This window comes from Cinclus cinclus, chromosome 1, assembly GCF_963662255.1.
Source record: "Cinclus cinclus chromosome 1, bCinCin1.1, whole genome shotgun sequence".
Lineage (NCBI taxonomy): Eukaryota > Metazoa > Chordata > Aves > Passeriformes > Cinclidae > Cinclus > Cinclus cinclus.
Genome location: NC_085046.1, coordinates 147,119,886 through 147,132,191, shown reverse-complemented (window position 1 = coordinate 147,132,191; position 12,306 = coordinate 147,119,886). Strand labels below are relative to the sequence as shown.

At 41.6% G+C, this 12,306-nt stretch overlaps 1 protein-coding gene across 1 annotated transcript in view; it reads left to right on the top strand.

The window, feature by feature from the left end:
• The window catches only part of KCNK9 (potassium two pore domain channel subfamily K member 9), an 85,261-nt gene extending 73,903 nt beyond the window's left edge, over positions 1-11,358 (top strand). The window contains exon 2 of the mRNA XM_062504166.1: positions 10,517-11,358. Within this exon, the coding sequence (XP_062360150.1) occupies positions 10,517-11,358 (842 nt within the window). The remainder of the gene's footprint in view (positions 1-10,516) is intronic.
• Positions 11,359-12,306: the final 948 nt, after the last annotated feature.

The following is a 12,306-nucleotide window of genomic DNA, read 5'->3' as shown; positions in this document are numbered from 1 at the left end:
GGAAAATAACTTTGGCCAAAACTGCAGCCAGCCAGATTCAGAAGACATGTTTGGGGTTGCTTTTCTTTAGAGAATGGCACAATAAATGCTGTAGCTGATGTAAAGAAGTCTAGGATTGCAAAGTTCTAGAATCAGGAAAACTTGTATCATCCTGGCCAATTTCTTATTGTGGTCATTAAGGGACAGAGAATCACAGGCAAAGGAGAAGGAAGGAGAATTTTTGGTTCTTCCACACTCAATTGTTCAGCTGCCAACACAGAGACTTCCCTGGAAGAAGTGATTTTGTTCTGTATAACTTTGTCTAGATCAGACCTTTCTCTGTTTTAGTCAAAGTTGTGTCTCTAAATTGATTTGCTGACAAGTTTTTCTAGCAGGGACTGTACCTAAGCACAGTGGGAATAACTAACTCTCCCTTTAGCTGCCCTTTAGGATGGGGAAAGTCCTGGTTTCTCAACAGCAGAAAGGAGAATGTGCTTAAAATACTATGGACCTATTAATATTTTTTAAAAGTTGCAAAAATGTTCTTTTTTTTATCTTCCACATGGGAAAAATCTGCAGTAGAAACAGCACAAAATTGAAACAGATACATGGGAAAACTCATGCCAAATTGTCCATGTCTTCTGTGTCTCTTAGCTGTATACAGGGGAAAATTGTAGAAGAAAAAATGTAATTACTTCAGTGCAAACACATCTGAACCACTTTCCTGAATGTTACCCCATGTTTCTTGCTGGGTGTGCTGTGTTTTCCCAGACCAGCCCTGACAGCATTTGATGTCACACGGATTTATGGACATTGCTCTGTGAACTGCACTGGACATTGACATCACAGCTTCAGAGGACGTGGGTGCTGCGTCATTTATGATCTCAGTCACTCTGCTCTGTGCTGGCCTTTGGTAATATTTGCTCAATAGGGTTTTTGTTCAGCTTCTCGAGCTGTGGTAGTGTCAGACTGAGAGCTGAGAGCAGGATCCTGTTAATTCTGCAAAGACTCAGACCTGGTAGTTTGAAAAGAGCTAGCTCTTTGAATAAAGTGGAATGAGAACTTTCTCATACTTCTTTTTTTATCATCATAGCATAGAAGAAACCCATTAAATTTTGGTCTTTTGTTAAGACATTATTCCCTCTCCTTTTTCCTGATGTATTTCCCTCTGATCCCTCAAGAGTGCTGTTTGGATCATCCTGTCAACTCTGCAGGTGGTGAGTCCTTCATCTTCCCCCCTCATGGAGAAGACTCAAGTAATTTCCAATAAACTGTGGGCAACAAAAAATCAGTTACAGAAAACTATTAAAATTGCCCAAAATTTTATAGATGTATAGATTTATAGAGGTGAATAAATGCTTATTGCAAAAATGCTTATTGCAATCAAATCCATGGAGTACAAAAAGCCTTTGTGATGTAAAGAAATGACAGCATCAGGAAAAGTTTGCTATGCACTGACGACATAATGTTACAGTGATGGTCAGTCACATCTACATATGCAAAAAGGATAATATTTTGCAGTCCAGGGAACTGATAACCCTGATACCACAGTTCTGCAGCTAGAAGGGCTGTGCACAGCTCTAGCAAAGATCATGGAAGTTTTTGAAGAGCAAGAGTGATCTCAGACAAGTACAATAAAAGTGATCATATAAGGAGCTGCTTCTAAAGAGACAAAATCTGAATGGTATATGTGCATATGTATATGTTGTAGAATGCCTCTTGTCTTTCTTACTGCAGGACTCTGCCTCCAAGAGCTCTGTTTATAACTAATATTAACTAAGGAATGAAGCTGTGACTATCTCTGAGGACTGTAAAGGAGTGAGAAATGATTGAGAGAAATGGGAATGTTGGATTGAGGGCTACAAAAGAACAGTGTGATAAAAGGCAGTATAGAACAAGAAAAGTACAGGCTGTGTATCAAAAAAGAAGTTCCTAATAGCTGGATCTGCTGGACAGGGCAACAATTTCCTAAGGGAGACAGAGCAGAAACCCCGTTATTTCAATCATTTAAACAAAACTGGACAAAGCCCTGGAGAATATATTGTAAGGAACAATCATATGCCATCCCCTGGGAATGGATAACATGACCTGATAAAGTCTTTTCTTAGTGGTTGCAATGATTCTCCTCAGATTGAGAACTTGTTCCGGGCATGATTTGTCTTGGGACTAGATATGATGTGAGCCTCAGGTCAGACCTCTGATTGATTCAGAGAACCAAGCAGAGAGGAGGAAGGGGAGGAAAAGAGTGTAGGGACAGTCAAAAATAGAGCTCATGGGAAAATATTGACTCAGAAGTCAACTGTCAGCTGCTGCTCAGCTGGAAATCCAGCACAGAGCTGCTGTTGGTTTTGTGAGGAATCAGGAATGGTACACCAGACACAAAAGGGGTACAAATCTGGTATGCCAGAATCACTGCTGTTTAAAAGTTGTCTCCTCACAGAGCTGGAAAGGAATCTCTCCTCTCTTTCCAGACTCTTTTCTGAAGTAGAGGAAATTTTAGGGATGAGCTGAGACACTGTTCTATCTGTACAAAATGAACTGGTGAGTGTTGGCATCCTTGATTTCTTGGGAGGTGGTAAACCAGGTGGAAATTACCTCAGCTGCTGTGTTACCTTATTCAGAAGAATTGCCAGTGACTGCAGACATCTCCTATCTGAGCAGTAAAAATAGAGGCTAAGTTCAACAACAGGAGGTTTGAGATAATCAGATCTTGTGTGTCAGATGAACAGGAAGATTGTGATTTCAAGGACCATTTGAAGTTTTCTGCTTTTTCTCATTAACCTCTTTATAGTGTAAATTTTAAGCAGAAAAAAAAGGAACTATTCACATTCAAAGAAATACAATAACAAACACAAACAAACACAGAAGTCTCTACTATTTTTTTAAGGCAGAATATCCCAAATTTTGTCTTTTGCTTGACTTTTAGTCCCTTTTATGCGTATTCACAGATTGTCCAGATGGCAGGCCCAGCAGAACAGATCAGTATCAAGTTCACATTACAGTTTTTTCTAAGTGGTGGAAATTGGTGAGCAGCTAGCTTCAAAGTTATCATGGAAGAAAAACAGATGGGCAGAGATATGGATATAGATGGCTCATCCTTGCCAAGAAATGAGAAAAACATAGAACTAATTAGAAAAAGGAAATGTTTTTTATGCCTTAGTTTAATCTCATAAACCTATTCCTTACTGCCATAACCCATTGGGTATTTTAAAGGGCCAAATGTGACCAAATCTATGTTTTTGCATTATGGAAAAACAAAGCTCAGAAGAGAGGAGGTGTATCCTGCTGCATTTTGAAGCTCTTTTCCATGAACATATTGGAAGTTTGGTTTCAAGATCAAGAAGAAAATAAGTCTATCCTTGTTGTGGGGAGAAAGAAATCAGTGGACGCCTGTTGCATCCCTGCCACCCAGAATAGGAGATCTTCTTCAGGTTTGATATAAAACAAAGCACTGAGTGCAATCTCCAAGGTGGCATGACCTTACTTCTGCAGCCAGGACATGGAAGCAATTGTTACAGACCAGGGATGAGCCAGGTTGAAAGGCCATGACAAGCTTGTTGAGGGATTTAGGATCTGAGGTTGCATCTGGGCCTGTCAGATTCTTTTCTCTCTCCTGTGATGTCCCTGTCTTCCCAACAGGAGATGATACTATCACATATTTCTATGTGTTCCTGTAGGGAGACATGTGCCATGCTTTATCCTGGTATTAAAGACTGTCTTTTGAGCATGGAAGGTTTTAAGGATGGAAGGGCATGTGCAAAACTAAGAGAGATTGTTCAGGTGAAGACTACAGTGAGATCAACCAACACAGGAATAAAAGAAAAAAGATGTCCTGGAGATGTTTGAGGAGAAAGGCAGTAGGATTCAGGGGGAGGCCAGACATGGGAGAGAGAGGAGGGAGCAGTCAGCAGTGCCCATGTGCCAGGAGGGTGGTGTAGGTACACAGCAGCTCTCATCCAGGTAACAGCAGCTCTTGATTACCTTACAGGGGAAAGAAAGTCTTTGTCCTGGTGAACGAGTTACTGCCAGTTAGGTTGATGAAGTATCTCCCTGATCCCTCCTGAAAATCTCTTTCATCTGCACCACAAAGGCCTCGTTGTTTCTTCTCCCTGCTGAAAGCTGAAAGAACAAGGTGCAAATCCAGCAGACACAGCCTGATCCCTGTGGCAGTTTCTCTGACGTAGATGAACCTCTGAAGTGAAGTGTGTGACATCAGGAAGGTGTTTTAATCTGAATTACACTTGCCCATCTGAAGAACAGGTGTCATTATCCTCTCTTCATTATCTCCTGGCCTGGGCTGCTGCCAGCATGAGTAAGAAGAGTTTGAGTCACAAGGATGGAGAAGTTAATTCCTTTCCTGGGACTGTTGTCAGAGATGACCTGGCCCAAATGCCCATCATGGTGTTGAATGATGTGTAGATGAATGAGGGGAGAAACCTCCTCCTAAGAGAAATAAAGCATCCCTCATAAATAATGTAGAGCATTGCTTTGAGACTCAAGACCTCTAAGACTTGTTGCACGTTGAATGTGAATGTGAATGAGGCTCAGCTGCCCTGCAGATACAGTCTGGCCTGAGCACAACCTGTATCTAATATAACTAACTCACCACTACCACAGTTTTTATTTTATAGCACTGGCCATGTACTTGGCCTACTACTAATGCACATCTAGAGACAATCCTTTCTCAATCTCTGGCAGAGCCAAACATAGAAAAACACTCAGAAAACCCATGCAGGCTCTATCTGTGCTACTAAGTGAAGCAGGACCTGTGTTTTGTAGGACACAGAGGCCAACAGAGGGCACACTAAGAGCCAGAAAGAGACAAATACATGTACTTAGCAGGGTGCTTATTTCCAGCAGACCCTGGGCAGTGTTACCCTCCCTGTGTGGACCAGGCATGGACTTTGCTTAGGACAGGGCTGGTTGTTCCAGGGGAAGCCATGGTGGGCTGGGCTGATAATAAGAGCATGGACATAATGGGCTGCTGGTGGAATTCATCCTCAGAATCACAGAATTGTTAAGGTTGTAAAAGATATTTAAGTTCAAGTCCAATGAACTTACCCAGCACCAATACCATGTTTACCATTAAACCATGTCCTCAAGTGCCAGATTCCCACGTTTTCTGAACACTCAACTGCTTCCCTGGGCAATCTGTTCCAGTGCCAGATTCCCAAGTTTTCTGAAAACTCAGCTGCTTCCCTGGGCAATCTGTTCCAAAGCTTTACATTCCTTTTCATGTTTTCCCCCTAATATCTAACCTAAAGCTCCCCTGGCAGAACTTGAGCTCAGTTTAGTTTGCTAGAGTAGATGCTGCCTTGCAGTGTAGGAGATGGCTACTATGTAGATGCAGCACTCTGAATATATTCAGGATTTTTTCCCACAATATTTTCTTTTTGTTATGGATTTACTTATTCTGAGCAGTCTGTATTGTTACAATAGCATTAATTTGTTTAAGACTCTTCTTTTTGCCCTAGAAGCAAAGTATTATTTCAGGGAATTTGTGTTGGGGGACAGCACAGATGTTACAGACCTGTCTGTGCCCTCCAGCTGAGTGTGGTGCAGAAATGACTGATGTAGATCTAAGCAAGCTGCTCTGTCCACATGAAATTGTAAAGTGTTTGGGTTTGAATGCAGCGTGGCATTTTTTGTGGATAAAAGGTCTATAAAGTCATGAGTGACACAAGGCAAATGGGGAACAATTGTTCCTGGTCTCTTCCAAAGAGGAGGAGATACCATTGCCATCAAATGATAGTAATGAATGGGAAGGAGCAATGGCAATTTTTTAGAGAACACATGGTGGTTCCATGAGCCTTCTTGCCACAGGACATGTGAAAGACATTGAAGAAACAGTGTCCAAGATCATGGAAGAGAAATCTATTTTGCATTACTAAACCTAGCAAAAACTGGCTTGGGAAATCCCTGAGAACCAAATGATGAAGCTGGGTACATCAATTCTTGGGGGAAAACTCACATGCAATAATAGCATTTCTATGCTCTCCCTCAGCCCTCTGCTTGTGGCCACTGTTGGATTCAGGGTTGCTGTGCACAGAGTTCCTCTGCATGTTCTGGTTGTGGGCTGGCATACCAGGACAATATCTCTTTACAACACAGAGAAAGATACTGGGGTTATCCCCAGCTGGAGCTCATAAAGATTGTAATGTGTAGTTTCTCTGTGTGTCTTATCTGAAAAGCACCATAGAAAAATAAGCATTGAAGAAGGCTCTAAGTGTTTTTTCCTCAGACTTTTATAGCTACACTCTGGCAAACAAGAGAAGAGAATTCTTTTTTTCTTCTAGAATTACATATTTGAGAGTTTTTCATCAGAGAATGGACAAGGCCTGCAAAAACCAAGGGCAAGGAAGACCCCAACAGAGTACTGATTTGGTGCCAGCCCTTACAGTGTGATTCTTTTCTTCCCTAGCCTACACTTTCCTGCACTTCTGCTTGGTGTCTGTAGCCCAGCTGTTCCATGACTGGAGGAGATGGATTTTGTGGTGTATTGGTAGTTCACAGTCCAGAACTGCAGTAACACTGAAACATGACATTTTTTCATGCCAAGCTATTCTTCTTGGTGCCAGCCCAGATGAGCTCTGTCTTGAAAGCCTAAGCAGCTGGGAGGGGTTTTGAAAGTGAGGGAGAGTACTAATGACATTGCTTCCAATCAGGGTGAGAGTTATTTAGACTTCCCTTGAGTACTGAACTGATATCCCATTAAACACCAGAAAAAACTGCCTGCTGTGGTCACATTGCTGTATTGTGGTACTTCAGCAAACCAGTTGCTGCACTAGATTAGGATGGGTAGTGTTTGTTTAGGTGTGGTCCAGTGTAAAGCTCCATCCGTACCTTTCTCACTCTTATCTCAGCTCTGTGGCTTGTTAAGGGATGCATGTCCTGTAGCCAGGACTAAGGTATTCTGCTCGATCTTTCTTCTTCACCACAAAAGAGAGAGAAGCTCTGATGTCATCATCAATGTTTCTGTTTTTCTTTAAGCCATGTGCTTCTTAATGATGGCACAAAGTCATCTCTTTATAGTCTGCTGAAGGGCAGTGACATTTGTGTGGAGGAAATCAGGAAGAATTTTGGTAGCTGGAATCTGCTACCAAGGCAGTTGCTTCTTCTGCTTTTATTTGATGCAAGGAAACCCCAGCTACCTGGAGACTGTCTCTGTGATCTGTGTCCTTTCCCAGCATTATTGCTCCTTTGTGCCCCTCTTCCTCTGGCAATTATTCACCTTCCCCTTTTTCCCAGAGACAGTCTTGGATGTTAAGAAGACAGTAGTTTGTTTTAGATTTGAAAAATACTGAATTTCAGAGAACATGCACTGCTGCAGTTTGCTTTCCATGTATTACTCTGTACAGGGCTGGATAGATTCTGCAGTGCTTAGTAATGGAGAGTTAGGTCTGTCTTTGATGCATTTTTACACCCCTCATTTCAGCATGTTTAAGGCAATGGCTAGGGTGTCTATTCCTTAAGGCCATGTCATATAGGATAAGTCTGTGACTCTAATCCTCTATACATTAATCTATTTGTAGAGTCTTATTCCAGCTTCATGAAGAAAGTATTTTCTTTACCCCAGATTTATGGTGAAAATAGAGTAAGAGACGTTTATCTGGTATTGTGGAATGTGAGTATGTCTTGGGACCCAATAGAAATCAGAATTTCTGGATTTTCTGTCTACCTATTTGAATTGGAGGGAAAATAAAGCCTGCTGGTATTTGTGCTTGCCTATTTGTAAAACAGGGATATGGATATATTTTTATCTTATGGGATACATAATTACCAAGTCTGTGACAAATCTTAGAAATTCAACTTTGAGTTGTGTGTAAGCACATACTATTAATGTTTTATGATGTCCCCAAACTATTTCTTAGGGATAACTTTAATGAGAAGGATATAGTGAGATCAAAAGAAACCTTTTTTCACCCCAAATATTTTTTTTAGAACCCAAAGTAAAAGTTGTTTCCACCAACTGCCATCTCTGCAACCATCTGGAAAATCACATTTTCTGAAGCTTTCCTTCTCTTTATCATCTGTAACTAAAGCTATAAAATAGGAAGACATCCCTGGTTTAATTAACACCCCTATAGCTCAAAAGCTGATCTTAGTAATGAGAGGCAATTATAGCCTTTATTGAGGGACAGTCAGGTGGAACTAACCCAGCATCAATCTGGTAAGACATTTCCCTTTCCAGGTAATTTGCTGCTTTTTATGATGAACAGACTACCTGGCTCAATGCAACTGGGGAATTTCTTTCCTTTATAACCTGGAAAAGAATCTCCTATTTTGAGTTTTGTGCTTCTTTTGTTAAGTGGTTTTTACAACTCATCCTTCAACAAATACCACCTAACCTAAGAGTAAACCTGTTGCTTTTTGAAGGGGATTCTTGCTGGTTTTTTTGTTTTATTTTCTTTGTCTACTCTTGCTTTACAATTTGAAGGTTACTTGGTGTTCATATTTCAGTTATAGTAAAAATGCAGACTGAGATGCAGCCCCATCCTGAGAGGAAGGCAGAATTCTGGGTTCTGCACCTCAGCTGGTGTGGCAGAGCTACAGAAGATCCAGAGAAGGAAATGGAAATTACCAAGGAAATGTGACTTCTGCTATAAGAGTTAAAAAGGCTGTGGCTTCAGTTTAGACAGGAAAAAGCTGAGAGCAGAGATAAAGCTGAGTTTAGCTGAAAACATGAAGGTGGTAGATAAGGAAGATTTAGAACTTCAATTCTGTAACTAAGGTGTTCTAGCTGAAACAAGGAGATATCCTTGAAATTAAAATGTACCTTTTTTACATAGCAGATAGTGAACTTGTGGAATTTGTTGCGATAGGAGATTGAGGAGGTGTACAGTGTCAACAGTTTCAAAAAAGAATTAGAGGAGTTCAGAGCAGTAGGTCCATGACCTGAGTCTAAAGATGCTGGGCAGGGCTCTTCAGTGGTCCTGCCTCAGTGGAATCTCATGTCAGGTCTGCCCTCCAGCTTCAGATCTGTCACAGTGTGGGTCTGCTGAATGTCCTGTATTTTGTCTGTCAGCTGTCTGTGGGTATCCTGATATCTCAGGGGTCTGGTAAAAAGCTAGATGATTCTTTCTGGAAAACTGGTTTAAACCCTCAGTATCTCCAATGCAGGCACCTACACTGGGGACAGTCACTCAAGGTGATTATCATGATTAAGATGTCTTCCTTTGGCTGTTCACAGATAGCTGTCTGCCAGTGCTGTGGGTATTTAAATTCTTCTGCAGTCAACAGATGTATAGTCAGTCTAATGGGGACCTAATGAACATGATCAATGGATAGTCAGAACTGTAATTTCAACTTGCCAGGCTTGGGATGGTCAGTGAAATAACTCAGTACTGACTGTTTGCTTAGAACTTTTGTTGACTGTAATGGGAGTTTGGACACATAGAACACATGCAGATACATAAATGTAGGTATATTAATCTTGAACAGAGTTCTGTCCCAAGATTTCTATTATAATAATGGTAGAGAAATAGTTGTCTCCTGAGAATAACTGACTGACCTGTTTTAAACACCTCTGTGAACACAACAGAAACTGCCTTGTGAAGTACATAGTTCCACTCACTGATTGTAAAGGGACTCTAGACAGTGGTACCCATATGGTGAATGGACATGATAGCCAAGTGGGTCCTAGATATCTCATTTTGGAGACTTCAGTACAGTCTCTCAAAATCTCAGCTGTAAGAAATGTAGATTTTTAAAGCAATGTAATCTGAATAGGTGTAATTATAATATCAAAACAGCCTCTTGCTTATGGGTTGATTTAGAATAAAGGCTTAGACATGATTTTAACATCTGAAAACGATGCTGTGAAATGTGGTGCATCCTCTATCCTTGGATTAGTTTAACATCCTGAAGAAATTGCCTTTGCAATGCTGTCAAAGTTGTACAAGTATGGCACAAGCTGGTAAGTTGTTTATTCTCCCAGTAAGTAAAGATAGAACAGGCATCAAATCCCTGAATTCCTATGGTGTTCCAGCAATGAGTCACTTTCATTGGGTCTCTAGGAGAAAGACTTATTCAGTATGGGAAAGTTTGAAACGGAATTTCTTTGGCTGATGGGCCTGTGGATGTTGTTAACTCCATGCTGTCAGCAGACACAAAATTTGGATGCCATCGCTATACTCTGGTTTTGGGACAGAGCAACACCAACTACTCTCGAAAATGCTCTGGGAAGGTCCATCTATTTCCAAAGTTTCCACTATTGCCTGTGACACTGAACAGACATGAAATTTCTTCAGTTATTCATAGATATAACCTAGTTTAGGAGACTCAGCATTGTTGGAGGTAGAATGGGTTGCCCATTCTTTCACCTTTCCCTCTCCTGCGTGAGTGTTGTTGTTCTGTGCCTTATTCACTTCAGCCACAGGGCGTGGGTGAGGAGATATAGGAAGATGGTGTGGCTGCTGTGTCCCTGCAGCTTTGGATCTGGCTGTAGTGTCACAGTGATTTGCGTGGCTTGTATGATGGGGGAGCCATGGCCATCACGTGCCCTGCTGACTGTCCTTGTTTCCACCTCCCCTCCCAGGTTATGGACATGCTGCCCCAGGGACGGATGCGGGGAAGGCCTTCTGCATGTTCTACGCAGTCCTGGGGATTCCTCTGACACTCGTCATGTTCCAGAGCCTGGGCGAGCGTATGAACACCTTCGTCAAGTACCTCCTGAAACGCATCAAAAAGTGCTGTGGCATGAGGAGCACCGAGGTCTCCATGGAAAACATGGTCACCGTGGGTTTCTTCTCCTGCATGGGGACACTCTGCATTGGAGCAGCAGCCTTTTCCCAGTACGAGGAATGGAGCTTTTTCCATGCTTACTATTACTGCTTTATAACATTGACTACGATAGGTTTTGGAGACTATGTGGCCCTTCAGACCAAAGGGGCCCTTCAAAAGAAGCCTCTCTATGTGGCTTTTAGCTTTATGTACATTCTAGTGGGGTTGACAGTCATTGGGGCATTTCTAAATCTGGTTGTTCTCAGGTTCTTGACCATGAACAGTGAGGATGAGAGGAGGGATGCTGAGGAACGTGCGTCCCTGGCAGGGAACCGCAACAGCATGATTATCCACATCCAAGAGGACTCCCAGCATGGTCGGCCACGGTACAAGGCCGAAGTAACAGACCTTCAGTCAGTTTGTTCCTGCATGTGTTACAGGTCCCACGAGTACACCAGCCGGGTGGTGTCCCACCAAAATTCGTTCAGCTCGAAGCTGAACCCCCAGTACTTTCACTCCATCTCTTACAAGATAGAGGAGATCTCGCCAAGCACATTAAAAAACAGCCTTTTCCCATCTCCTGTCAGCTCCATCTCACCTGGGTTGCACAGCTTTACAGATAACCACAGGCTGATGAAACGGCGAAAGTCCATTTAAAGGGATTTGTCTTATTTTGCTTTCCTTGTTTTTCCCAGTTCTTTGTTGTTTTGGGTTTTTTGTTCCTTGAGTGAGACGGAGCGAGGCCAAAGGGAGTAGAGCAAGCCAGTCCTCCTCTGAGACTCAGCTCTTGAGCATGAAGCATGGATTATTACTGTTCCAGCAAAGTATGCCTTACATTACCCCCTTGGTGGATGTCAGAGGATTCAAGGTGACGTGAAGTGGGTACCAAATCCAAAGTTGCACACACAGCTGGGAGCCTTCATGTGCCGCTGGCACTCCTGACCTAACAAACTTTTTTCCTCACTAGCAGGTTGCAGTGTGTGTGCGTGTGCCTGTGTGAGTGCGGGGTGCGTGTGCGTGCGCGTGCAATTCCACAACCAGTGCCATCTGACAAAAATTAAAGCATCAGGTATTATTTTTTCTTTTGCCCTTGAAGCAATTGTGTTCCAGCCTGCTTTTTTAGATTGCTTCCAAAAGAAACAGGGAGGGTGGGAGGGGAGCCAATTTGTTTCTCTTTATTTTTTTTTTGCCAAGAATAGCATGCGCCATAAGCAGTCAATATACCAGGTGTATCATGGTAAAATTTTTAATGCTAGATTTTAGATTGTATTAACATTTTAAAAAAGGCAGGAGAAGATGGATCATTTTAGCTTGCCAGTTCAAAATCTAAAAAAAAAAAAAAAAAATAAAGCATGCACTTTGTAAAACAGGTATGCATAATAAAAACACAAGAAAAACTAGCAATGGAATTAATAATCAAAAGCAAATAATCATATTAATTTAACTATATTTAATTTTATAGTTTTCAACTGTTCCAACAATTTACAAGCAGAACTTTTGGGATAAACTGGGAGAATTGTTGGAACAGGAGAGTGTATTTTGTTATTTTAATTTTTATTTATAAATTATTATTATTATTATTATTATTATTATTATTATTATTAT